General features: G+C 38.2%; 6 protein-coding genes across 9 annotated transcripts; 2 read left to right on the top strand and 4 right to left on the bottom strand.

The window, feature by feature from the left end:
• Positions 1-5,531: 5,531 nt before the first annotated feature.
• Positions 5,532-8,603, bottom strand: LOC103402650 (putative zinc finger protein At1g68190). Of its 2 annotated transcripts, none has more exons than XM_070815763.1 (7): positions 8,483-8,603; positions 7,763-8,085; positions 7,382-7,632; positions 6,750-7,112; positions 6,318-6,533; positions 5,982-6,224; positions 5,532-5,834 (listed from the first exon to the last, which is right to left on the bottom strand). In XM_070815763.1, the coding sequence occupies exons 2-7, from the start codon at positions 8,034-8,036 to the stop codon at positions 5,802-5,804; spliced, it is 1,380 nt and encodes a 459-aa protein (XP_070671864.1). In that variant the 5' UTR covers positions 8,037-8,085; positions 8,483-8,603; the 3' UTR covers positions 5,532-5,801. The 2 variants fall into 2 exon arrangements, with proteins under 2 accessions (XP_070671864.1, XP_017178976.2); XM_017323487.3 differs by having other exon boundaries at positions 5,930-6,224.
• A 684-nt stretch (positions 8,604-9,287) lies between these two features.
• LOC103402651 (uncharacterized) lies at positions 9,288-11,889 on the bottom strand. 2 transcript variants are annotated; one of them, XM_008341397.4, is made up of 7 exons: positions 11,646-11,889; positions 11,456-11,531; positions 11,278-11,339; positions 11,016-11,158; positions 10,485-10,683; positions 10,180-10,351; positions 9,288-9,594 (listed from the first exon to the last, which is right to left on the bottom strand). In XM_008341397.4, the coding sequence occupies exons 1-6, from the start codon at positions 11,646-11,648 to the stop codon at positions 10,184-10,186; spliced, it is 651 nt and encodes a 216-aa protein (XP_008339619.1). In that variant the 5' UTR covers positions 11,649-11,889; the 3' UTR covers positions 9,288-9,594; positions 10,180-10,183. The 2 variants fall into 2 exon arrangements, with proteins under 2 accessions (XP_008339619.1, XP_008339620.1); XM_008341398.4 differs by having other exon boundaries at positions 9,288-10,076; positions 11,646-11,862.
• A 2,676-nt stretch (positions 11,890-14,565) lies between these two features.
• LOC139192752 (two-component response regulator ORR21-like) lies at positions 14,566-15,306 on the top strand. Its single transcript, XM_070815420.1, has 2 exons — positions 14,566-14,644; positions 14,747-15,306. Exons 1-2 carry the CDS (start codon positions 14,566-14,568, stop codon positions 15,304-15,306), a joined length of 639 nt encoding a protein of 212 aa, XP_070671521.1.
• Positions 15,307-15,519: 213 nt separating this feature from the next.
• LOC139192760 (uncharacterized) lies at positions 15,520-17,068 on the top strand. The gene has a single exon (XM_070815429.1). The coding sequence runs from the start codon at positions 15,534-15,536 to the stop codon at positions 16,890-16,892; it is 1,359 nt and encodes a 452-aa protein (XP_070671530.1). The 5' UTR covers positions 15,520-15,533; the 3' UTR covers positions 16,893-17,068.
• On the bottom strand, positions 17,038-23,429 carry LOC103402653 (amino-acid permease BAT1 homolog). 2 transcript variants are annotated; one of them, XM_008341400.4, is made up of 8 exons: positions 23,185-23,429; positions 21,638-21,898; positions 18,876-18,894; positions 18,527-18,749; positions 18,244-18,425; positions 17,868-18,157; positions 17,644-17,773; positions 17,038-17,560 (listed from the first exon to the last, which is right to left on the bottom strand). In XM_008341400.4, exons 1-8 carry the CDS (start codon positions 23,295-23,297, stop codon positions 17,213-17,215), a joined length of 1,566 nt encoding a protein of 521 aa, XP_008339622.1. In that variant the 5' UTR covers positions 23,298-23,429; the 3' UTR covers positions 17,038-17,212. The 2 variants fall into 2 exon arrangements, with proteins under 2 accessions (XP_008339622.1, XP_008339621.1); XM_008341399.4 differs by lacking the exons at positions 21,638-21,898; positions 23,185-23,429 and adding exons at positions 19,534-19,794; positions 19,905-21,556.
• A 1,334-nt stretch (positions 23,430-24,763) lies between these two features.
• LOC114822128 (uncharacterized) lies at positions 24,764-25,177 on the bottom strand. The gene has a single exon (XM_029096247.2). It carries the CDS (start codon positions 25,175-25,177, stop codon positions 24,764-24,766), a length of 414 nt encoding a protein of 137 aa, XP_028952080.1.
• Positions 25,178-26,194: the final 1,017 nt, after the last annotated feature.

The raw sequence follows: 26,194 nt of genomic DNA on the forward strand, positions 1-26,194 counted from the left end.
CTATGATCAAACTCACCAACTCCAATTGGGTAACATGGAAGCCAAGGATGGAGGACATTCTCTATTGCAAGGATCTGCATGAGCCAATTGAAGGAGATGCCGCTAAGCCAGAGAGCATGTCCGATGCCGAGTGGAAGAAGATGAATCGCAAGGCTATTGGCACAATTAGACAATGGGTGGACGATAGTGTTTTTCACCATGTGTCTAATGAAACCAATGCTCGCGAGTTTTGGACGAAGCTTGAGTCCTTGTTCGAGAAGAAGACCCCAGCCAAGAAAGCCTTCTTGATCAAAGAGCTCATCAATGTGAAGTACAAGGATGGTTTAAGTGTAGCAGAACACTTGAACAATTTCCAGAATATCATCAACCAGTTGGCTACTATGAAAATGACGATCGAGGACGAGCTACAAGCGCTCTTGTTACTTGGATCCTTGCCAGACAGTTGGGAGACCTTTGTGGTGAGTATAAGTAACTCTGCTTCTAATGGTGTTCTTACTCTTGATAATGTTAAAAATAGCATGCTCAATGAAGAAACAAGGAGAAAGACTTCTGGCACAGATAGCAGCCAAGTATTTGTCACAGAGAACCGCGGAAGAAGCACGAGTAGAGGGCCTAGAGGTCATGGCAGGAGTCCTAGCCGATCCAAGTCAAGGTTCAGGGGTGCATGCCACCATTGTGGAAAAGAAGGCCATATGAAGAAAAATTGTCGAGTTTGGAAGAGAGAGCAAAGGGAAGGAAACAATCAGAAGAAAGATGATACTGGCAATACCACTGCTGTCATATGTGGTGATGTACCAGAAATATTGTCTGTTGGTGAATGTCTGCATATGGGCAACTCTGACAGAGACATTGAATGGATCTTTGACAATGGAGCTTCCTTCCATGCTACGTCCAAACGGGAGTTCTTCAGTACATACAAAGAAGGTGACTTTGGCATAGTGAAGATGGGGAATGAAAGCTATTCCAAAATTCTTGGAATTGGTGATATATGTCTAAGAACTAATCTCGGCTGCCAATTGATGTTGAAAGATGTGAGACATATTCCTGATATACGTCTCAATCTGATATCCATTGGTACCCTTGATCGACAAGGATATTATCACCATATTGGCGAAGGAAAATTGAAGCTTACTAAAGGCTTAATGGTGGTAGCAAGAGCACGACTTTGTTGTACGTTGTACCGGTCAAATGCCAAGGTTTTGAAAGGTGAGTTGAATGCTGTGGAGGACTCATCTCTAGACTTGTGGCATAAGAGGCTAGGTCACATGAGCGAGAAAGGCCTACAGGTTTTAGCAAAGAAGTCTCACATTCCCTTTGCCAAAGGTACGTCGTTAAACTCTTGTGAGCACTGTTTATTAGGAAAACAAAGAAGAATTAGTTTTTCGATTCCATCTACAAAGAAAGGAAACTTGTTAGATCTTGTTTATTCAGATGTGTGTGGTCCCATGGAAGTCGAGTCACTTGGAAGAAATAAATATTTTGTTACTTATATTGATGATGCTTCACGAAGGGTGTGGGTGTATTTGTTGAAATCCAAAGACCAGGTGTTTCAGACATTCCAGGAGTTCCATGCCATGGTGGAGAGGGAAACTGGGAAACCTCTCAAGTGCCTTCGTAGCGACAACGGCGGCGAGTACACATCTCACCAGTTTAGAGAGTATTGTGTAAAACATGGCATACGTCATGAGAAGACAGTTCCTGGAACTCCACAACATAACGGTGTTGCTGAAAGAATGAACCGAACCATCATGGAGAAAGTCAGGTGTATGTTGAGGACTGCAAAGTTATCTAAGCAGTTCTGGGGTGAAGCTGTAAGGACAGCCTGCTATTTGATCAACCGATCTCCATCAGTACCATTAGGTCTTGATGTTCCAGAAAGAGTATGGACTGGTAATGATGTGTCTTACTCTCATCTGAAGGTGTTTGGTTGCAAAGCTTTTGTGCATGTGCCCAAAGAGCAGAGATCGAAGTTAGACTACAAAGCTACACCGTGCATCTTTCTTGGTTATGGCGGTGAAGATTTTGGTTACAGATTATGGGACCCATACCAGAAGAAGTTTATCCGAAGTAGAGACGTGGTCTTTTATGAAGAACAAACAATTGGGGATTCGGATAAAGAGGCACAACCAGATGGCGCAGTCAGAGGAGTTGATCCATTAGCTTCAGATGAAGAAAGTCACGATGACATCCCTGAAGCAACTGCCAATGAAGTGCCTGCAGAATCAGATAATGCTAATCAAGAGGAGCCTGATCAAGATGTGCCAAACCATGAGATTGCTGATCAGGGGGAGCCTAGTCAAGAAGAGCATATTCAAGGAGAACCCAATCAGGGGGAGCCTCCAGCCCTACAAGAGAATGAAGATCAGGTCAGAAGATCCATCAGAAGTCGAAGACCGTCTACCAAGTATTCTTCATCAGAGTATATCATGTTGACTAATTATGGAGAGCCCGAAACATATGAGGAGGCCAGAGCTCATAACGACAGTGACAAATGGATGAAGGCAATGGAGTCGGAGATGGATTCCTTATCAAAGAATGATACCTATGAGCTGGTGGAGCTTCCAAAGGGCAGGAAAGCATTGAAAAATAAGTGGGTGTTCAAATTGAAAAGAGACGACAACATGACAAGGTACAAGGCTCGTTTGGTTGTCAAAGGTTTTGGTCAAAAGAAAGGAGTTGACTTTGATGAGATTTTCTCACCGGTGGTGAAGATGACTTCCATTCGAGTTATCCTTGGTATGGCAGCAAGCATGGATCTTGAGCTCGAGCAGTTAGATGTTAAAACTGCATTTCTCCACGGCAATTTAGAAGAGGAGATATACATGGAGCAACCCAAAGGCTTTGAAGTCAAAGGTAAAGAAAATTTGGTGTGCAAGCTTAAGAAAAGTTTATATGGTCTTAAGCAGGCTCCGAGACAGTGGAATAAGAAGTTCAACTCATTCATGGTGAGTAATGGGTACAAGAGAACTCATGCTGACTCTTGTGTCTATATCAAACAATTTTCTGGAGGTACATTCATCATCTTATTGCTTTATGTTGATGACATGTTGATTGTCGGACAAGATGCTTCTATGATTAAAAAGCTCAAAGAAGAGTTATCTAAGTCCTTTGACATGAAGGACTTAGGGCCAGCCAAGCAGATTTTGGGCATGGAGATAATTCGTGACAGAAAATCCAAGAAGTTGTGGCTGTCACAAGAAAAGTATGTTGAACGGGTGCTTGAAAGGTTCAACATGAAAGCAGCCAAACCGGTAAGCTCACCTTTAGCCAATCATATCAAGTTGAGCAAAGAGTCATGTCCAAAAACATATGAAGAAAAGGAGAAAATGGCAGTTGTTCCCTACTCTTCAGCAGTAGGAAGTATCATGTATGCAATGGTGTGCACACGGCCAGATATTGCTCATGCAGTAGGTGTGGTGAGCAGGTTTCTCTCTAATCCAGGGAAGGACCACTGGGAAGCTGTTAAGTGGATTCTCAGATATTTGAAAGGGACTTCTAAGATGTGCTTGTGCTTTGGCGGTTCCAAACCAATCTTGGAAGGATTTACAGATGCTGACATGGGAGGTGACCTGGATGGTAGAAAATCTACGTCTGGGTACTTGTTTACTTTTGCAGGGGGAGCCGTGTCTTGGCAATCCAAGTTACAAAAGTGCATTGCTTTGTCCACAACCGAGGCTGAATACATAGCCGCTACAGAAGCATGCAAGGAGTTGTTGTGGCTGAAGCGGTTTCTCCAAGAGTTGGGTTTGAAGCAAAGTGATTATGGCGTTTATTGTGATAGTCAGAGTGCTCTGGACTTGAGCAAGAACACTACATATCATTCACGCACTAAGCACATTGATATTCGTTATCACTGGATTAGAGACGCTATCGAGAACAAGTTGCTGCAGCTGAAGAAGATTCATACCGATAATAATTCTTCAGACATGTTGACAAAGGTAGTCACAAAATCAAAGTTGGAATTCTGCATTAAGGCTGCTGGGATGAACTCCAGGTAACTTGGAGTCATGATCGGAATTCCTCCCTCATGGACTGGAGGGGGAGATTGTTGGTATATGGTCCAGCCCATGATCAATGTTCTAGATTATTCTAGTAAGCAAGAGATGAGGCTGGAGCTTGCTAGACAATTCTAGAATGTTATTAAGTTGATGGAAAAAGCTAGAGAGTACTAGCTTCCTTGGTTGCAAATGGAAAGATCTAGAAGCTACAAGTATATGGCTAGTCTAGATTTTTCTATACTAGAGGTTTGAAGAAGGAACTAGAAACTAGTAGAATGCCAAGCCCTCACCTATAAATATGGGTGTGATGTAACCAATTGAGAACCAAGAGTGAGTAGCAAAGGATCAAGTCCAAAGCTAGAGTTCCACTCCAAGAGTGAGAGTGAGAGTGTTCCACTACACATTGTGTGAGTGAAGTTTAGAGTGATAGAAAGTGTGTGTTATACTTTCTTGTATCCATCAAGCCTTGTCTTTGGCTTGGTAAGACTACTCTTGTTGTATTCATTTTTTTTTCTTGTAGTGAAGATTCCTTGTTTGGTGGACGTAGGCATAAATTGCCGAACCACATAAATTCTTGGCGTCCATTTTCTACTTTACCTTGTGCATTCTCTATCTTGTAGTACCGACATTCCTAACAATTAGGACGTGAGTAGCATTCAAATGAAAGACGGAATATAATCATCACTTTCTATCGGTTATGGTTACGGGGAGGAGGTTGCTTGTTTAACACAGCCGCAGGTATAACAACCAGCTTGTGCTTTTGGGGAGAGTTGATCTCCCATCAAAATCTAATATCCAATGTTTGGTGGTGAATGATAATAATATGATCGATCCCACATTGACTCCTCCCAATAGCACTGCCACTTGTTAGCAACACATGTTTTTCTCAGTCTAATTAACCTTTTTTGTTTTTAAATTCAATTTTTCATCGTACGTATTTAATGAGAGGATTGTTTATTTTCTTGTTCATCATTTAAAGATTATTTATGCAATAAATTTGAAGATAGTTTAGTTTTTTATATGTATGAAACACTTGATGATTTTGGTAACAAATAAGATCGTCGTGATTAACTGTGTATTTATTTGATAAATAAGGATGGCTAAAGCATATTCATTTTTATTGTTTTTTTTACACATATGATTTTCTAAATGTAAATTAAGAAATGAACCATTTTGATTATGACAAGTGCATGTTAAAACTCGTTAACCACAATTGGTGGACAATGAATAACTGTTTATGGGTTTTTGATTCACTGCATGTAAGGCGCGTTCTAAACTATCATTTTGTCGAGTTTACAAATTCGTGATATATATCAACAAGGAAATCATATTGTATTAAGTAAAGTAAAAGATGGCGACCCAAGCCAACAAGGCTCCCCGCTTTGCCAGGGTTGAAGAAGAGATGTCTATTGTACATAGTCTTGTCGTTTTGCAAAGCGACTGTTTCCACAACTAGAACTCGTGACCTTTTCGTCATAAAGGAGCAACTTTTCCGTTGCACCAAAGGTCGCAAAGTAATTTCTAGATGTGATATTTACCAACAAGGAAATCATATTGCATTAACTGAAGTAATTTTTTTTTTTTATAATTTAATGTAATGTGAGATGATATCAAGATTTTTAAACGAAGCATGAAATGTATTTTTAAACCAGAAAATCAAGCTGTACAGGTATATGTACAAGACCAAGATGCATCCAATGCAGAAATTCAATCAGCTTCTTCTTCTCATCAGAAGTCACGTTAATCGCGTCCAAATCAGAGTCTTCTCACTTTGCAATTCTGCCTTTTGCCCGCCTTCTTAAGTCAGACGTAGATGATTGATGTCGATTTTTTTCTCTGAAGTATTAACATAAAACGAGAACAGAATTTGTTAATTTAGATAAAACCTCGTATTTGAAAGGTTTAGAAGAGCAGAGAATCCTTGTTCTTACAGGCTTACAGCCGGGAATGCTTCTAATCTTTGTTCCTCCTCCTTTTACTTACATGAGGTGAACTGCTTGAGCTCTCCCCTCCGGTGATGGGGGAAATCTCGCTGTTATGACAATCATTCCCACTGCCTTCGGTGCTGTGCCTTGAAATACAGAACGACAGAGTTGAACACGGTTGAATAGGACATGGAGAATCCATGTTTTCTTGATGGTTTTCAGGTTGGTTACAAGCCTTATCGTTGTCCAAGTGAGCAGACCGATTAATGAAAACAGATGAAGCCTCTGATGCATCATGTTCCTGCCAAATGATCATTTAGGAACATAAATGAGAAAAGAGTTTAAGTCAGAAACCAGAAGAGAAGGAAAATCAAAATTCGCACGCTGCACTTGCATTGCCATTATCCGATTTGTCCAGGGATATGCCCTTCTCCACCGACGAGTAAGACACATCTTTATCATGAAGCACTGCAGCTCTGATAGGATCTTGATCACCTCCGAATAGTTCTTCGAAGTTTTGAAATGTCATATCAACATCAGGTATATCGAAATCATCAGAACAAACAAGTTCTTCACAAACCCCTATGTCTTGCATATTTTGAGGCCACAACTGCAAAACCAATACATGATCATATGGAAAAACAAAATGAAATGTGTTATGATCTTTAACAAGGCCTAAAGTTATCAGTTGTTGTTGAACATAATTAAAACTTAATCTCCCTTGTGGCACTTCTAAACGATAGCCTATCCGTGTTTAAACGAGTAACAAGTGAGATGTAACTACATATCATTCCAAATGAATCAATTTCACCGGCGTTGATCGAACCTGATTACTTTGAACCGGACTTCTGCATTGCCAAAAGGATTCTGTATGCAATGGAAGTCCAGCAGGTGAAGATGGTTGCATATGCTCCATTTGAGAAAATGGAAATGATAAATGATCAACTTTCAGTTCCTGAACCGGACTGTCCCTTTGCCTAAATTTAATGCCGGCATTCTGAGAATGTTGTAAACGCTGATCAAGATGAACATCGAGCCTCTTCGATGTCCGAAGTACTGAGGAAGATAGGTCACTTTGCTCTCTACCGGGTTCCAGCAGTGAAGGGCCGTTTCCCCCAGAAAGCTGAATCCTTTTCAATTCTAGAATCTGGTGCAGAATGAAATTGTTCTCTTGACCTTCAGGAGATATCTGCAAGATAGAACGCAGTCAGATACACTTTAACGCACGAAGTTACAGCGAATTCCCAGACCTAGTCACATAAGACTGCACCTCATCCATAACGGCAGATGTTCAATATCAAGAGAAACTCCAATTCTGATACTCTCATGCTTTTTAAGCGCGGATAAATATAAACTAGTTAACGAATATTTACATACCAAATTCATATTGTATATTTCAACAGTGCCAATTACATTGTCAGCCAAGTTTAAAGAGAACAATTAAAAGCTCCTGCATACCTTGTATTGTTGACTGCTCGATCCCGCTTCAGGTTCAGCACCTGAAATCCAGGTGAGAGAATTTGCTGCCAGAAGGCCTTCAGCTTGAGAGCAAGACTGCTCTAGACTATCCAAGTTTACTGCACTTGAGTCGCACGAAGAGCCACAAGAATTGGACAGAGTCCCATTCAAATCCAAATGCGCACTACAATTGTCGGTCTCGTTCAATTTGAAACCCCACAATGCTGCAAAGTCCTCAGCAGACGGGGAACCTGTGCACGAAAATTCTACAATGCATCAATGTACTGCGTATTTTGCGGCCGTCAGATATACCAGTTCTATCTTCTATCTGTCCAGTTGAAGAATGTAGTGCATACATTGATGCGTACTAGAAAAACTCACCTGTGTAACTGCTGATTGCCCTTTTTGGATGTTGGGAGGCGATCGTGTGCAAAGCACGGTCACAGGCACGGCACATAAACATCTTGTGATCCAAACACTGAATACAAGCCGGGAAATGTCTGCACAAGTCACACAAGATACTGCGCAAATGCCGGTTGAAAAGTGTGTTTGCCGAATGGACCTTCGCATCGCAGGAGAGGCAAAGAAGTGCTGCATCAGCTTTGCAGTACACAACCGGCCTCAATGCCAAGCAGAACTCACAAAATTTCTCCATTTTATTATCCTTCCAAACTTTGAAACCCCAAATCTGCCGAGCCCTATTTCTGCCAGATATAACCAACATGAAATGTACAATCTTTTTTGCATGTATATATACAAACGTACTATTTGAGATTTTCTGATTAGATCTTAATAAGATCAGAGCTTCATGTTCCTCAGCTTTTAGATCGGATGCGGATGGTTGAGAGACAAGGCAATGAATCTTTATGCATTAACCGAATGGCTAAATGATTTCCGATTTCGGTGAATTTCTACGGGGATGATCTTTAAACGAGAATTTAGAAGATAAACTGTTCGGATCGTGTGTTTAAGTTAATGATGCGTGGTTAAACAGGTAATTAAGGCTGCATTAAAGTTTGAAATTTTAACATCATATAGAAAATTCAATTACAATTTCAAATAATAAAAAAAAAGGTTGGACGAAATTCGGAGAAAAAGTACCTCTTTCTGTTGAGCAGGGAATTAAAGGTGAGATGGTGAGTGAGAGAGAGCACAGAGCTCGTTTGTTTTGGTTATCTTCTACTTCCTTCTTCTTCCTGCTTTTATCGCGCTTTATGGGTCTGACGTGGACATGTAAGAGGGGAAACTTTTCCAGCGTGGATTCGGATACGTGGCTCGTGGCAATGGGATCATCATCCACGTTATCCAGTTCCAATTGGCTGAGAGACAAGTGTGAATGCACGTGAATTACGCGATCCATGTGATCCGAAGTCTCACTTGCTGTTTCAATTTCTCTACTTTCTTTCGGTTTGTAATCCACCCACCTATTCTGTTCTTTCAGTTACATAAAATGTGAGTGCACTTTTTATATTTTATACGTGTTCCTTTCGTATTGATTTGAAATATTATCATAATTGCGTGATTGATTTAAATTACTATCATAATTGCGTAAATGAGAATTCTACAGTTTTCGTTATCGAAATAGGCTGAAAATAGCTATTGTGGTTTTGAATTTTGATAACGAATGGCAAAAGAGATGGAGATAGCATCTCAAAAATTGAACTAGCATTAGCAAATAATCGCTCGTTTGGAAGTATTTTTAAAATAACTAAAAACGGTCTTAGAAAAAATGTTTTTGGGTCCAAAAGCACTTGAAGCACTAGTTATGTGCTTCTTGTAGGAAACATTTAAAGTGTTTTTTCAAGATTCACCTGCATTTTTATAATGATTCGCTCCAAAAATCTTCACCAAAAGCGCTTTCAAACATTGTAAAAGCACTTCTAAACGAATGCTAACAAATCACAAATTCCAGCCAAATAAAGCTACGTGCCCGTTTAATGCAAAACAGAATTAGGGAGTACTGAATCAGGTCCACTATCCACGTTCACATGAGATTTGTGAAGAATATTTTCTTTCTCCAAATCCAATCTCTGTACTTCGAAGCTTGCACTTGTTCTAAAATAATTTCAAAATACAATGACACACTATACAGTTAAAGAGCAGGTACTGCACAAACTACAAACATACACCAAAAGATGCCGGTCAAAGGCCCTTCCAGTCCCCATCAAAGATTCATCAAGGTGACGGATTAAGTTCTTCGGTTGAAGAAACACCTGAATTCAAAGAGGAAAGCCGAAAGGAACCAGAAACACAAACTATTATAGCTAAAACTCAAACAATGGGCAAATATGAGAAATAAACATCTAAAACAAGTATTTGTCGACAGCAGCAGTAACGAAGCAAAATTGGATTAGATTCCAGAAAACAATGAACTCAACCGCTAGAATCAATATCTAGAGTACTGATGTTTCAGCATTAGGACCAGCCACGGTTACACGATATGACAATTATTCCACTTCGAGATCAAAACTTCGTAATTTGGTTCTACCTAAAAAAAAGACTTTCTTGGCACATCTAATGATTTTAATGTGGCAACATGTTTATGAGATTCCCCAGTTCTGAAGCCGGCGAAACGGGTTCTTGCTCTTAATCAACCCAACCATGTCCACTCTTTCAAATTTAAGCATAACCAAACCAAGGCTTTTGCTCCTAATCTCCTTTTTCCAGGAAATTTGATGAATTTATACTTTTATACCTAAAACGTTAATACCATGAGTGTAAGGATATACCCTAAAGCAAGAATGTAAAAAGCGATACAAGTCGAAAGATAGATTGCGAAATCATATTTGATGCATTACCATGTCATCTTGAGGTAAAATGCACTTCAATAATGTCATTTTCCTCCATCCCAAGGGCATCAGGCGTAGCAGCTGGACCTATTTTGTCCCCATCAAAACAAAACACCAGACTCTGAAGGTCAAGCTTAACATTATCAGCATACATTTTGAAGAGCCGCTCAAACTTGTCGTCCTGTTGAAGTAGAAGAAAACACAATTGAAATATTACATTGTTTAATATCACATAGCCCGTATATACATCAGAGATTAGGCCAAAGAGTACTAGACAAAAATATTGTAAAGGTTAATACTTCTGCACAACATACCGCATAAATACGGAACTGCTTAACTCCATCTTTGTCTTGAATAGATATAACAATTTTGTTTCGTTCAGGGCGGGGCTTTGGAGGTTGTTCTTCAACAGCCTCCAATGAGCTACTAAGTTCTCTTTTCACAGACTCCTCTACCGATCTCAACACATTTTCAGCTGATTGTGCAAATGATGCCAGCTCTTGCTTCTTTTTCCTACATTCACAGACCACATTTAATTGGAAAATTTGAATTGCAACAGAGAAACCAAAACGAAAAAGGGTAAACCAAAAACAACAAGCATAACTCGTCATCACTATATCTGAGACCCAAATAAAGCCTTAATATTCTAAGATAACTGGCCACATTGAACTATACTTCTTTCATAAAACAATAAACGCATAAATTCCAATTACCAACTTGAATCTAATGAACGGGAAGCGCATGCACTAGCTGCTAACGCGTCACAAATTTCTACTTGAGGCAAAGATAATCTATATGTTTTGAGAGATATAATAATTACAGTAAAAAACCCAAAATCCAAATACCTCAGTTCCATTATGGTAGAATCCCCACCCTTCCGCTTAGCGCCGGCAGAAACCTTGGGTGGAGGAGGTAACCAGTCCTCCTCTTCCTTATCTTCACAGCTAATAACATTCACTACCTTCACAGGTTCGTCAACCTTCTCAACCTAATCACAATATTATCCAAAATAATGTCAACAGATACTGCAATTTACATCAATTCCTCTTATCATATGGAATTTAACCCACACAGAGACAGAGCACAATTTCAATAACAAATTGTTACCACGGAATCGGAAATTTTCCTCCTTTTCGGAGGAGAAGCTGACGGAGCATCTAATTCATCGTCTATACAAACATAAAAACAAAAACAAAAATCGAATCAAGCTTTTTTTTATGAAAAAGTTGAATAATTTATGCGTCCTCTCAACCGAATCGACCAAAATTAGGAGGAAAGAGCTCACCGTCGAGGCATATTAGATTGACGGGCTGAACGCGTCTGTAATCGAATAAGGGCTCGAGCTCTTCGGAAAAATCCTCCTGGAAAATCAGAAGTTACAGTGAGATGTGCGACCACTGCTGAATATAGTTATAGAATAAAAATCGAAATCTGAACAAATTAAAACCCTAATGCGTTTGGAGTGAGCATCTCACCATTGTCGACCCGAGAAGTCAGACTCTCCGACTTTTCAATTCAATTTAATTCAAGCGATAGTTTTATCTTTTAAGCGTCCCGCCGAAAGAAGCAGCCTAATCAAACACATTTTCGAAGAAAAAAATCTCTGGGCTGGGCCTGATCTATTGATCCAATTATCCAACATGCCAAATTTTTTATACGAATTTCAAGAGTCATGCTCTTTTAAGGTTCTCATTTGAGAATTTGTGAAGACCAAATACTTAAAATATTTGATAACTTAATAAAACATACAGTATGTTTTGAAAAACTTGGTGGTTTTTTAATTTTTAATTTTTATTATTCAACGATGCATTACGAGTAGGGGATAAACTGATATCAAATTCGAGTTTAGGAAAACTTGACGATTTTAGAGTGTGATGACAGGATTTTGAAAAGTCGCGATGACATTTCCCTTGAACCCTTCTTTAAGGTGACATTCAAAATTGTTGTATAAAAAAGATAATCATTAATTGTTATTTGGGTGAACCACTTAAGACTCTTAAATTTTAAGGTCGACTTCAAATTAGTACCGGAATTTTGATGGCTCAACAAAGTCATATCCGTCGATAGACTCGTCGACTAATGTGCCTAAATGTATAGTTTTCGCGTGTTGGGTCTAGTTTGTTAAGACATCAAAGTTCAAGTAGTAGTTTGGAATCAACCCTAAAGTTCGAATAATTTTAGGTAATTCACTCCTCTCTTCTTTTTATATGGCATATAACGAGAATTTTCTTTTGTAAAGCAAAAGTTATATTGAATTAGTAATATATGGAAGTTTTACAAATTAAAAAAAGATTGAAGCGCGGGAGCGCCTACCAAGAAGCCCAAGGCTACTTCCGCCACGCCAATAGGCGCAAACTTTGTTTTAATTTTTAATATAACAAGTTATTCACACTAATCGTGGCTAAACTAGTTGCTCAAATTATTTTCTATTTAAGTATTGAGTAATCCGACTCCAATTAAATTCGTCTGTAATATATAGGGCTAGTTATTCGTAATTAACAGATTTAGTAACATTATTTGGTACTCATAAGTAATCAGCCTAAGCTGCAACATAATTTTTATTTTAAAATAATACTAGTCATTTTAAATATTAGGAAATTAAGTTTAAAAATAAAAACCTCATTAAAACTCCAAATAACTAACTCTTTGACTCATCATTTCTTGGAGCAATTTTATACTTTTAAGAGAAGTCAATTCAAGCCACGTGTCAGAGTTTGTTGCTGACTTTGAACATTTTTTGGATTTTTTTCACTTTCCATCAAAATTAAGAATTGGAATTAAACATTATTGTTAATCAGGATAAGGGCTTCTAAATTAGTCATGAGTCATGACTTTTGAATTAATTTGCCTAAAAAGCTCATTGGTCAAAAACCTTAATATTAGGGAATTTTTTCATAATTTTTTTTCTTGTTCTATACTTTCCTTGTAATTATGCAGAACATGCATCTGCAATTTTTTTAGAACTATAATAACAATCAAGTCTTAATTGAGTGGAATCGGCCTTAAGAAACTAAGTACAGTTTGGACATGTACGGTTTAAAATTACGTCGAGGATCTTCGTTGTAATGTTTTCTGTTTTCATAAACAAAAATAATGGCTAAAACTTAAAAATGCATTACAAATAAGAAAATAATTGAAATTTTCTCCTTCACTTCTTCTTAGTACTTCAGTTTCAAGTTTTAACCACATTGGTCGACACTCCGTTGACCAGAGTGTGGCCATTTCACTCACAATTTGAGCTTCACTACAATTTCTTCAGTTATATAGATAAATGTGAGCTCTCACAACAAATAAATTTCAATTTTGCTTAAGCACCTCAAAGTTCATGTCATTGGTAACTCTCATCTTTTCTCTCTCTATATCTCTCTCTAGGTTAAGAGCTTAAAGCTTCTTAATCTATATCTAATCCTTTTTCTATGATATTAATCCCCCTAATCTAACTTCTAAATAATTTTTCTTTTCAGATTCAAGCTTCTGGATCTCGTACTTTCTTTGTCGCACTCAGTCTTGTTGTAATTGTTTTGGTGTCCATGGAAGACATGAGCCCTAAAGAAAGTAATGGTCTCCCTAGCTTTGCCCATGGCCTCCAAATCTTGGTGGTAGATCATGATACATTGTCCCTCATGTGCATAGCGTCGACGTTAGAAAAATACTCCTTCAAAGGTAAATCATTCCATAATTCTCATCATTTCTTTTGTCTAGGCCTATGTTTTGATACCTTCAAAGATCTTTAGTCAACAAAAGCTTAATTTGATACGCCAATATTAATATATGGTGTCAAGTTGATCTATGAAATAAGAGTGACATGGATACGAAATTCCACCTACATTTTATGTATACACGTCTATAACAAAGTAATTGATTTTAGATTGAAAATTTGAAATTGTTTGTGTGGATCTAAAGCATGAATAACGGGGATTTTCTTATGAACAAGGGACATTTAAATGATTAAAGTAGTTATCGCATACACAACGATATAAGATTTATCCTGATTTTATCAGTCTATATAATTTTTGGTCTCTATATTCTTGCATACACATTAAGATAAAATTTCTTTGATTTTATCTGTTTATATGTCTGTATAATTTTTCGTTGATGATTAAGATAAATTTTTCTGATTTTATCGGTTTATTTGTGTGTATAATTTTTCGTTAATATTATCACTTGAAGATTTCTTGTGTGTAGGCATATGTATTAATTTTCTTTCATATACATCATTTGTTTGCACATAAAGTTTATTTATTTATTTATTTATTATTTTTTTAATATCTGGATATTTTGTAACTTGGTTAATGGCTCTCTCTCTCTCTCGTTTCTCTTCTAGTTACCACAACTGCACTGGCTTCTGTTGCTTTGTCGATGATTAAGGAACAAAAGTATCATTACGATCTAGTAATGGCTAACATCAGCATGCCAGATAAAGACAAATTTTCGCTTTTACAGGTGCTTCATAAGAACGAGATTCCTGTCATATGTAAGCCTCAATCTATCTAGAACTTTCTTTTCGGATTGATTGGCTTCTAGAACTTTCTTCTAGTTGTGCACCAACTGTTCCATAACTTATATTTCATCGCAGTCATGTCCTCCGAAGTGAACATTGATGTCGCCAAGAAGGCCCTGGCTGAAGGAGCATGCTTTTTTCTTCAGAAACCAGTTTCTTCAGAGGATCTGAAAAATGTGTGGCAACACGCTTATCGGAAGGTAAGGAACCCAAGGAAGGACACGCATAAAACAAAATGTGGCAAGAAGATTCACGAGGCCGGTGGTGTGCTTATACCTCCCACTGGAGGTATTAGAATCCATGAGGTTGGCGGTGTGTCTAGGCTTCCCACCGGACGCGAATTGTGTCTTGACACACAAGACACTCGCGATGAACGGCAGATAGCCGCAGAGAATTATACACAAGGAGCATTGGGGATAAACAGACCAGTCGATGATAAAGAAGACCAAGAAAAAGCGAAGAAGGTTAAACTAAACACAGAGCAAGATTGCGATGAGGAAGGAATGGAAAATCAAGATTGCGATGGCAGCTCCAAACGGAAGAAGTGGCACCCCGTTTGGACAACGGAACTTCATCTCAAGTTTACAGCAGCCATAAGTGCATTAGGAGATCAAAGTAATTCTTACTTCTCATAAAACAATCTAATATTTCGTTGTAGTTTTCCTTTCACCTTGAAAGGTGCTAAATTATGTTCGTTTTCTTGTTTTCTTTTGGATGCAGAAGCTCGTCCTAGAAGGATTCTGAAATGGATGAATGTGCCTGATATAACGGTGCGCCAGGTTGCAAGCCATCTGCAGGTTTCTCTTCTACTTGTATCTCAAGTAACTTTTTTTCACATTTGTAATTGTTTTCAGAAGGATTTATGTTACGTTCTTTTTCCTTCCAGAAATATAGAAAAAACGTACACCGGATTCAGGAGGTTGGCACGACGAGCTTACCTTCATTAGGCAAATCATCCATTTGGAATAACAGAAATGAATTTCCACCAGCAAGGCAGACTTCTCTGGTATGCCACCTGTACGAACAAAGGACTTCAAGTTCTGGAGCTCAAGGCAATCCAACGCAATTAATGACTCCGAATTCTTTCACTGGATTCAATGACTACAGAAGGCAGAATCTGTATACAGAACACAGAGTCATGTCTCACAACACAAATCATCAAAGCGAAAGCCTCTATGACTTTTATCTGAGAACTCAAGGAAAGTTTGAGAATTTGGATCAGATACTAGAAACAAACAGTTTCACATTAGGAGCTGACATGAATAAAATCGAGAGAAACCAACCACTTGGATTGGAAGAGATCATGTTTAAAGCAAGCGAAAGAACCTTACCGAGTACCAACTACATGACACCAGAGTTTGGTTCTCCCTACATATCAGCAAATACTTTTCAGGTCCCGAATGCGTCTGTCAGCATAAATCAAGCGCAGAATTATTGTCCAGCACCGACTGCTCCGTTCAATGCCCAAAATCAGGACCATTTTTCAGCAGAAGCCACGAGAACAACTGAAGTAGGCCTGAATCAAGCGCAGTTTTATGCTCCAGCCCCAACAACTCCTATCAATTCCCAAAATCAGAACCATTTTTCAGCAGAAGCCACGAGAACAACTGAAGTAGGCATGAATCAAGCACAGTTTTATGCTCCAGCGCCGACTACTCCTATCAATTCCCAAAATCAGAACCATTTTTCAGCAGAAGCCACGAGAACAACTGAAGTAGGCATGAATCAAGCACAGTTTTATGCTCCAGCGCTGAATACTCCTATCAATTCCCAAAATGAGAACTACTTTTCAGCGGACGTCATGGGAACAACTGAAGCAGGCATGAATCAACCACAGTATTATACTCCAGCCCCGACTGCCCCAATCTACTTCCAAAATCAGAACCACTTTTCAGCAGAAGTCACCGGAACAACTGACGTACTTGAGGTTGTGCCGGAACAGATACCTTCAGTCAATGAAACCAATGCAGAAACATTTCCAGCAAACTTTACCGGTGGAAGCCAAGAGCTGGATGCTGCAGCAAGAGAAGCTCATCCAGCTAGTTCAAACAATAACCAACCCATGTCGGAGTACGATGATCTGTTGAAGCTGCTTGAAGAAGATCCAGAGAAGTTCAACTGGTTTGAGCCGTTTGACAGTGCACCAAATGCAGGTGATGCCAATCGTTACCGTGCATGGCTGACGGAAACTTTACTTGAAAAGAGCCCGGATTCACCATAGTTTATCAGTTCCCAATGCAGGGTTTCATTCAAGCATGCATTATATTTCCTTCAAGTTCGTAATTTTAGTTTCGCTTTACAGAAGACTTCCTGTTTCCCTTCCATCTTTTATGTTGGTTAAAAGTTTGTTTGTATCAAGTCAAATATTTGTAGCCAAATGAGATTTCATTTCTATAATCTGCAATATTATTACCATACAACGAGTAATTTAAACAAATTAAGCCAATCAGCTTTTGATAAAACAAAGTAAATTCCATGTGTAGATTTTCTTAAAAACTAAACCTATTCTATAGATGATTGCAACATTGAATATACACAAGTTCATGCTTCTATGTTCGTTATAGGACCTTTAAACCAGTGCCGAGCGCTCAGGATCCAAGCTAAAACTGTGATGATCAGCAAACCGCCAACAGCAACGGGAGTATAGTTGAGTGTCTCGATGGTAATTGGATAGGCCACGGGCAACGAGAAGAGGACAGAGATAGTTGCTACCCAAAGAACTGAAATCCAACCAACAAGGACCCCGTAGCGTCCCAAGTTGAAAGGTCCCGGGACAAAGGATTTGCGTGCCATGGTCACCCTAAAAAAGATGGGTAGGGCATAAGCAATGTACAGTCCAATGGTTGCTATAGAAACCATGGCATTGAATGCCACAAGGCTTCCGAGAGACTGCAAAGATCGAAACAAACATGGTTAGCAGTTGCCGAAGAAAGCAGAAATAAAATTTTTGCTACAAGTGATCATGTGCTTACTGTTAGTGCCATGCAAAACGATATGAAAGCAGAAAGCCAAACAGCGTTTACGGGGACTTCGTGTTTGTTCACTTTATGCCAAAATGGTGATAATGGCATGGCTCCATCTCTAGAGAATGCATACACCATCCTGAGAAGAAAATTAAGTGCAGCGAACAGCTGAGAGACTAAAACCTACCCAGATGGCTCTTGTTGTAGGAGAAGAATAAAACAGGCTTGCTTACCTGGAGTTGCTAGTAACTGAACTCATACCACAGAAGAATATGGCAACCGCAACCACTCCCAAGCATACAATTCCTCCAACTCCACTGCCGTATCTACTCTTGAATGCAAGGTAAAATATTTCAGCAATGGCATAACCGCCAGCTTCATTGTTCTCATCCAAAAGGTACGGGATGTTAGTAACTGCAAAGGTGATGCCGAGTATATAACCCCATCCAACGATAATGGATATCACGATGGAACTAATTATTCCTTTTGGTCCATTCGTATCAGCGTTCTTTGTTTCCTCTGTCTAGAAACAGAAGTTGACGGAAACACAAGGATTTAGTTAGAATTATTTGGCCAAGTAATTTCAAAGTAAGGGAAATATATACTAACCATATGGGCAGAAGCATCATAGCCAGTTATGGTATATTGACTCAACAGAAGTCCCAGAACAAAAATGTGAAATTTGTTGCTGATTCCCTCCCCGTTATCAGTGTTGAAGTGAGTGAATACAAACTTCGCACTAGCCCTCTCCGTTGCAACACAGGGTATGAGAATCATGAGGAGAAAGACACCTAATATTCCAAAAGCAATAAGAAATACAAGATATAGAAGGCCTCAAACAGTAAACTGAAAACGAGCAAAAAAGAGCTTGAAAATACATTGTAATTTACACCTGCAACATTCCACGCAGCAGCGACTTGTCCAAACAAAGATAAGTACGAGATGGGCAGACTGTTTATAAGAGCATGTAGAAACAAGATTCCTGCATGGATACCAATGGTTCCGTACTTATTTATCGAAGTGCCATCACCACCATTCCCTCCACGTGTGCTAAGGAGAACGATCACGTTAATCAGCTGTGCAAGTGAGAAATCCACGCTAGTTGTAACTGCCCACTGCAATTTAAAGGTATAAATGCAGTTAGAGCTTATAATGGATTATATCACAGCCATAACAAGCTTGATATCACAATGAACAATGGAGGAATTTAAACTCTAGAATGTAAAAATTCATGGAAGTACCTGACCAACTATGTTGAACCTGCAAAACATAAAAACATTTACCGTCGTCAGAAATAGTATGGCAGAAAGACCAACTTGGAACTGTCTTGTGATTAAAGTTGCAGGGCAATATACATTTCAGTTTTAGGCTCAGAATAACATGGTAATCATATCATCATTCTAGTATCTTTGAGACATCACAAGCGAAAAAAAAAAAACTCTTAAGCGGATGCATCAGAGCCTATTCCCTCCTTCATTCCACATAAATTCTACTAAAACTGATCATCATCACCGTCCTGATGTCTAATTTACCTTATCTAAAGACAGAGCTATTCATGTTGAGCATGTCCTACATTTAATCCCCACCACGATTGTGAGCAACCAAAAAAAGAACTACACACCAACCTATGCCAAATCAAGTTTCCTTCACAAAATTTGGAAGTTGACATACATGTCTTCAACATACGCTGGATCTAGTAACTTATCCAATCCGATCCAATCCTAGCAATGAAGCATCATAGCAATGAAGGATTGATTTTCAAACCAGTAAAAACTACTTAAACACATACTCACAGACAAAACTCCAAAATTTTATTCATTTTCTAAGCAATCAAATCCAAAGTGAGTGAGTAGCACTGTTAGTAAAAGTAAAAGAACTGAAAGGAGAGGAAAGTAGTACCAGCCAGTGAGCCAAGAAGCAAAGGGTGCCCATTTGGGGCCAGCAAGCTTGGCACTCCAGTAGTACAGCCCCCCAGAAGTTGGGTACGAGGAGCAAATCTCCCCCATTGACAACCCAACGAAGACGGTGAAGACACCCGTTATAAACCACCCATAAACGAAAGACACAGGGCCGCCGTATCTCAGCCCAGTATTATACAGAGTGGTCACTCCGGTGAGCACCGATATGATGGAAAACGAAAACGCAAAATTTGAAAGCAGCCTGCAATTCCAAACCAGCCAACCCATCAACCAAAAAAACCTCAGAAATCAGTAAAGCTTGAAGCTTTGGATTCAAAACGAAGTAAAAGAGTGGAAGTTTTGAAAAATTACGAGAGGTCACGCTTGAGCTCTTGCTTGTAGCCGAGTTCGTGGAGGCGGGCGTGGCCGGAATCCTGTGAAACGCCACCGTTTGGAGGCTGATGAGACGGCAGTGCCATTCTGTCACCGCCACCACTCACCATTTGTTCTTGGATTCAAAGAATCAAACCCAAATCTCTTCTGGTATTCTGTTTCCTTGACTTCTTGGCAGGGTGGGAATAGTCAACGGGATGGGTGGGAATAGAAAAACAAAGAACGGAGCTTTAGGAAGAAGAGGTGAGGCCAAACAGATCAGCCAGTACCAGTAGGCAATGCACCTTGTCGCGCGGAGAAGATGATGCTCCCAACGTGGCAGGGCATGGACTTTGGGTCTTTGGACTTCCCCAACGACAATATAATTATTTTAATTAATTTTTCTGTTAATGGCGTGTTCATCCCATAAACATTTTCAGGAATTGGTGCCAAATCTTTGGGTTCCTATTTGTTTGGTGTGAACGCTGAATTTTCTTATCATGTATATTTTGGCTTCAAAGATGAAGCAACACGTAACTCTAAGGAAAGGGTTGTTATATGATACGTTGCAAATTTCGAATCTAACACACGTGTGTAACAAGGTTCGGAATGAATCTGCATTGATCCATACATACGAATTTATTCATAATTAAATTATCAAATTTAAATATGATCGTTTCTAAAATCTCATCCATTCACTTTCTGTTAATTGAAACCGAATTAAACACGATTTATTAACAGACAAAGTCGTGTGTGTAATCTTCCAAATAAAACAAAGTTTTGAATTTTCATGAGCTGACAAATTATTTGTGAAAGGTCATTGATAGCATGGCAATTACAGATATGGGAGGACAAACTAGTGTCATACCACAAGTGACAACCCCAATAAATGATAGGACAGGCAAATCATGTTACTCAAGAGATTTTTCACCATATTGAAAATAAAGTTGAGTACATTAAATATCATAATATAAATGATTGAACGCATAAAGGAAAACTTTTAATTACTTGTATTACAATACTCGGTATATCGAACCATATTTTCGATACATTAAAAAATTTCTCATGTTGACAGAAAATATCACTCCGGTTATTGATACTAGAAAATAATTATCATACACTCGTCCGTGCGTAATTTATTGAATATAAAAGTCAATAAAATGCAATTACGAGAGATTCTGATCTCAAATGATTAGTAGTTTTGAATCTGAATATTTGACCGAGTATCCCATGTGACCGTCTAATTAGAATAGTAATAGTGGATTAGTGATTAAACAAACTATTAATCAATCAATGAACAAGTTAAAAATTCCTCAAAAATATCCCGTCAATGGACGAACAACAGTGATGGTCCCACTAAATGGGTCGTGGGCCGACGACTTCCTTAATACTTGAGCACACGAATTGTGGAGGCCCACTTCATAAATTGGGCTCTAAATTATCTTTGGCCCATATCCACCAAAATTAACACATTAATATTCAAATTTATTAGGAGTTAAATTTAGTTAAAACAGCATGCTACTTTTCTTTGGAGTTAATTAAATTTGAAATGTTTTTTCCACGATTAAAATTATATTAGAAAATCGCTTAAATAACAAAATAATTTGATTCTAAATGCTAATGCTATATTTAATACTTCATCAAAAAAAAAAAAAAAAAAAAAAAACTTCAGAAACAAATAAAAATATTTTGACAAAAAAAAAAAATCAAAAGAGAAAAAATAAAAAACGTACCAGCCAGTGAGCCAAGAAGCGAAAGCGCCCCATCGTTTGCCAGCGAGTTTGGCGCTCCAGAAGTAGAGCCCACCAGAAGTTGGAAAAGCAGAGCAAATCTCGGCCATGGACAGGCCCACCAGAAGTGTGAGAAAGCCCACTACGGGCCACCCGTAGACCATGGTAACGGGCCCACCATATCTGAGGCCCATACTGTACGTTGTGTTCAGACCGGTCAGAACCGATATGATGGAGAAAGTCATCGAGAAATTGGCTATTGCCCTACACAACGTAACATGCACCGTGTGAGTAGCGCATTCCTACCCTTTTTTTGCTCTTGAAAATCAAGATCACAAAAACGAGTTACACGAGGTTATGTACAATTTTGGATTGGACAAGGATTGTTTGCCCTTCCGTATCCTGTTGTTTTGTGTGATCACGGTTAAGTCATGTCAACATTTTATATTTTTTTTATAGAAATAATAAGACAAAAATGAATAGTATATATAAAATGTTGACGTGGTTTAACCGTGACCACACAAATAAGAGGGCACGGAAGGGCACCGGAAGTAGAAAGGTAGACAATCCTTGTCCTTTTGGATTTTCTCGTCTTGCCTAACAAATTACTTAATTTAGAAATCAAGAATTTTAGATTCGATTTTGTAATGTTATCTATACACGTAAGTTGTTATTTCTCTTTTTATTCTTCGTTTGTAACATTTTGACTGCAGATTGGGTCGTAACTAAGTAAGTTATTTATTCAGTGTGACCAATTAAATTATTAGGCGGAAAAGTAGAAAATTAAAATAAATTGACTAGATATTTGTTTAAAAATATTATTCAAAGTCACTCTCTAATGTGACATGTTGAATCAATAAATGATGTTCAAAAACAACGGCCAGGAAAATATGCAAAAGAAATAGATGGCATGAAACCCCAAGCAATTTGAAACATTGAAAATTAAAAGAAAGGAGCTTTTCCTGGTTTAAAATATCTATGAAATTGTGGATATAGGAAAATTTATGAAGATTCACTACAAATATTTTGCCATTGCAGGTTTCAAACTTTCAATTTTCTTTTTATTTTTTTTCTAAGTTCGACTAAATATAAATGAGTTGATATATTCACCCTATTGCAAATGTTCAAGACAACCTATATCGATATTTTTATAAATTTGCTTCTCGTTATTCCTATATTAATATTTTAAACAGTAGTTGAGAGTGACAAGAAATATACCAAAATATCTGATGCATTTTCGATATTTTAGTGGAAATTAGCAATCATATTATATGTGCTCATGTTAGAACTGATATTCAACGACTAAAAGTCCAAAACAGCTGTGATGAATAAATGATAATTATCCAGAAGTAAACAGAACTGAAAAATATGTGATTGTGATGTGGGAAACAAAATGCACACACAATGAAAAGTGCTTTAACTGCATAAACCCAGCAGCCCCAATACAGAAAGGTCAAAACTCAAAAGTGCTTTCAGATATACAGCAGAATCAGATTCAAGTACAGAAGAAGTTAAGGGTAAAATGAAATTCAAGGGGATAGGGTTCATACGAGAGGTGACGACTGAGCTCTTGCTTGTAACCGAGCTGGTTCAGGCGAGTGTCGTCGGAAGAAATGGCGTCCCCGCCTTGAAGAGGCTGATAAGGACCTTCCTCCTCCTCCATGCTATCACTTGTTGCCCTCGATCTCTCGAAGCACTGAAAGATTAAAAGATCTGTCAACTGTTGAGAAATAGAGATAGCTACTTAACAGTCAAACACAAGCACATGGACCAAAGAGTTCGAGCTTAAAAGCTAAAAGCACTTTTCCAAATAGTGGGTAGAACTTATTATAAAGTTAGGTCGAATGGGGCCAGACACAGTAATATAGATATGATCTTTAGTTTGCGTTGCAGGGAACTGAACTGCCATAAATTGACGAGTTTGAGGCGTGTGGGGAACTGCTTTTTTTTAATTTGCTCTCTTTTTTTCCATAATTGTTCAATTTTTCTTCGGTACAGCTGAGCATGAATACAGAATATTTTTCTCACCTTCTGATTTGATCCTGCGGCTGCGATTGAGTGACATGTTGACAACACAAAAAAATTGTTAGTTGTCTTCTCTCTTCTTCTTTCTTACCAAACAAGCTGATTCCACTCCATCTTACTTGTGTGTCAATGCGCTATGGAATTGGATCCTCTCCTGAGCACAAGCTCATGATCCTCTTGATCAACCCACGTGAGCGGTTGGATTTTGATCAAACGATTACAATTATTATAATTTTTAAAGGAATCATCTGTTTGTAACCGTTGGATTTTGATCCAACGGTTCACGTGGACTGGTCAGCAGGATCTGATTAGCCCACGTGAGCAGTTGGATTTTGATCAAATGACTACAATTATTATAACTTTTAAAGGAATCATCTGTTTGTAACCGTTTGATCAAAATCCAACTGCTCACGTAATCCTGAGCTTGTGCTCAGGAGAGGATTCAATTCTGAGAGTTATGTAACACAAGATAATCACATACTGTTATACATTTCTTGTATAATAATATTTTATTAGTTTAAAATATTGACACCCTAATATCATAAAAGTCCTCAGCGAATGATCCGCATCATGTATGTTCTTTTCCTACACACCCTTTTTGAAGTAAGACTGGAACAGTTACATACTGTATAATTAATTGGTCTTATCATTGAATTTAATCACAAATAGTTATCTTTTGTCTAAAGAAAAGTCACAAAGTTATCTACTGAGAGATGATTGAGTTCTCAAAATATATAAAAACGATTGGCACGTAGGAAAATTTTAAGGGAACTTTAACGAAAATCACCCGGTACTGTTCACTTTAACGAAAAACCACATTTTTACACTAAAAAGTCAATCCTGGTACTATTCACTTTACCCTTTATTTTGTCCTTATCATTAAAACTCAAAGTTTTCAAACCCTTTTCATTAGTTTTTCTAAATTTTAAACACACTTGATGAGTACTTCAAAAGGTCCCATGAGGAGTGAGGAGAACATTTTTACAGTTACAAACTGTTTAGTTATTACAACGTCACTGTCTCAAACAGCCTAACTTTCAGACTTCTGATAAACAGGAAGAAAAGTGAAGTAAATATGAAACTAAATGTATATCTGAATTCGAATCAGCAGCCAGCTGCTAGTTGGCGAGAAGCAGCCAGCCTCTTGTAAATCTCCAAAACCAATCTGCTGTCAACTAATTCGTCACCACAAGAAGCCATTGAAATCTGGTCTTGGGGTTTTGCAATCTTCTTCGCGGCAATCCTTCCCACACCCCCGGCCTTGCCCGCCATCCGAATCATCATGTCAACGTAACCATTATGCAACTTTGCCAAAAGTTTTATTGGTGAAACAAACTTCAGAAACCTCAGCTTGGTCTTGAGCTTCCAACTCCGCCTAGGACTGTTGCTCCCTTTAGCTCCTCCGCCGAGCCTGGTGACCCTCATCTTCTTTCTGGTCTCACCATTCATCCTTTGGTACCTTCTCCTCCTCCAGTACCTCTTCAAGTTGTCGTAGTATGTTGTCGGGTCGATCTCCATTTTAATTGATTTCTACTAGCTAGTAGTGTGTCTGCACCCAGTTTCTTTGTTGTGTTTATATAAAGAGAGAGGGTTTTGAGGGTTTGAAAGAGGTGTGCCAAGAGAGGAAGTAAGAAGGGTTTATATAGACGAGGAGGAGAACTGTGTGCCAAGTCAGAAAGTAAGGCTAGGTCTTACATTACTAGAGGGAATATAATCATACTAATTTATGAGAATATATATGTGAGTTTTGCAGTGTACTTGGTCAATATTGTACGTCTGACCAGGTGGGCTAATCTTGTTTATTTGAGTAATCAACATTGATATATCCTGCATGTTATACCGAATTGATTATACTAAATCTAATCCATGGAATACTTATATCTGTATAATTACTAGGGCTCGTCGAGAAGTGTTTTTAAAATAACTGAAAGTGTTTTTGGTGAAAATGTTTTTTTTTCTAAACTAATTTTTAGTAAAAATGCAAGTGAATCATGAAAAAGAACTTGAAGTGCTTCTTGCATGAAGCACATAACTGGTTCTTCTTACATGAAGCATATAACTGGTTATTCTTGCATGAAGCACATAACTGGTAGTTAGTGCTTTTGAAATCTAAAAACATTTTCTCTAAAAATGTTTTCAGTCATTTTAAAAACATTTCCAAATGAGTCATTTTGCTATCATCCATATCCTTTGCAAAAACAAACAAGAAAAAGGCACAAAATTAATATAACAAATTTACACCACATTCAGATGGAAAACGGAATTAATTATATAAATATAAAAATATTATCTTGTCATATAATTTGATAAGCAATGAAAAGGAAGACACAATTTGGCACATAGCTAGGGAAAAAAATTGGTGGTTGAAATTTCACTTAGGAAACTCTCATATCAAAAATCCATATATTTGTGCTCTTCTTGCATGCATGAATGGTGAATTATATACGATTGACTTTGTGCAAGTGATCATCTTAAATTTGTTGTATGCATGCAGATTTTGATCATGATCATATGTTTTAAGTTTTTAGAACTTCA

This window comes from Malus domestica, chromosome 16, assembly GCF_042453785.1.
Source record: "Malus domestica chromosome 16, GDT2T_hap1".
Classification (NCBI taxonomy): domain Eukaryota; kingdom Viridiplantae; phylum Streptophyta; class Magnoliopsida; order Rosales; family Rosaceae; genus Malus; species Malus domestica.

What these genes read in the sequence shown, in the direction of transcription:
- LOC103402650 (XM_070815763.1), bottom strand. Translation starts at nt 8,036, where the DNA reads ATGGAGAAATTTTGTGAGTTCTGCTTGGCATTGAGGCCGGTTGTGTAC. An exon ending in CGAGCAGTCAACAATACAAG is followed by an intron (nt 7,113 to 7,381) that starts GTATGCAGGAGC and finishes TCTATCTTGCAG; the next exon opens with ATATCTCCTGAAGGTCAAGA. An exon ending in ACAAATCGGATAATGGCAAT is followed by an intron (nt 6,225 to 6,317) that starts GCAAGTGCAGCG and finishes ATCATTTGGCAG; the next exon opens with GAACATGATGCATCAGAGGC.
- LOC103402651 (XM_008341397.4), bottom strand. An exon ending in CAATCTAATATGCCTCGACG is followed by an intron (nt 11,340 to 11,455) that starts GTGAGCTCTTTC and finishes ATGTTTGTATAG; the next exon opens with ACGATGAATTAGATGCTCCG. An exon ending in TCTACCATAATGGAACTGAG is followed by an intron (nt 10,684 to 11,015) that starts GTATTTGGATTT and finishes CTGTGAATGTAG; the next exon opens with GAAAAAGAAGCAAGAGCTGG.
- LOC139192752 (XM_070815420.1), top strand. Translation starts at nt 14,566, where the DNA reads ATGGCTAACATCAGCATGCCAGATAAAGACAAATTTTCGCTTTTACAG. An exon ending in GAACGAGATTCCTGTCATAT is followed by an intron (nt 14,645 to 14,746) that starts GTAAGCCTCAAT and finishes ATTTCATCGCAG; the next exon opens with TCATGTCCTCCGAAGTGAAC.
- LOC139192760 (XM_070815429.1), top strand. Translation starts at nt 15,534, where the DNA reads ATGTTACGTTCTTTTTCCTTCCAGAAATATAGAAAAAACGTACACCGG.
- LOC103402653 (XM_008341399.4), bottom strand. Translation starts at nt 20,035, where the DNA reads ATGGTGAGTGGTGGCGGTGACAGAATGGCACTGCCGTCTCATCAGCCT. An exon ending in GAGCTCAAGCGTGACCTCTC is followed by an intron (nt 19,795 to 19,904) that starts GTAATTTTTCAA and finishes TTGGAATTGCAG; the next exon opens with GCTGCTTTCAAATTTTGCGT. An exon ending in ATGATGCTTCTGCCCATATG is followed by an intron (nt 18,158 to 18,243) that starts GTTAGTATATAT and finishes TTCTGTTTCTAG; the next exon opens with ACAGAGGAAACAAAGAACGC.
- LOC114822128 (XM_029096247.2), bottom strand. Translation starts at nt 25,177, where the DNA reads ATGGAGATCGACCCGACAACATACTACGACAACTTGAAGAGGTACTGG.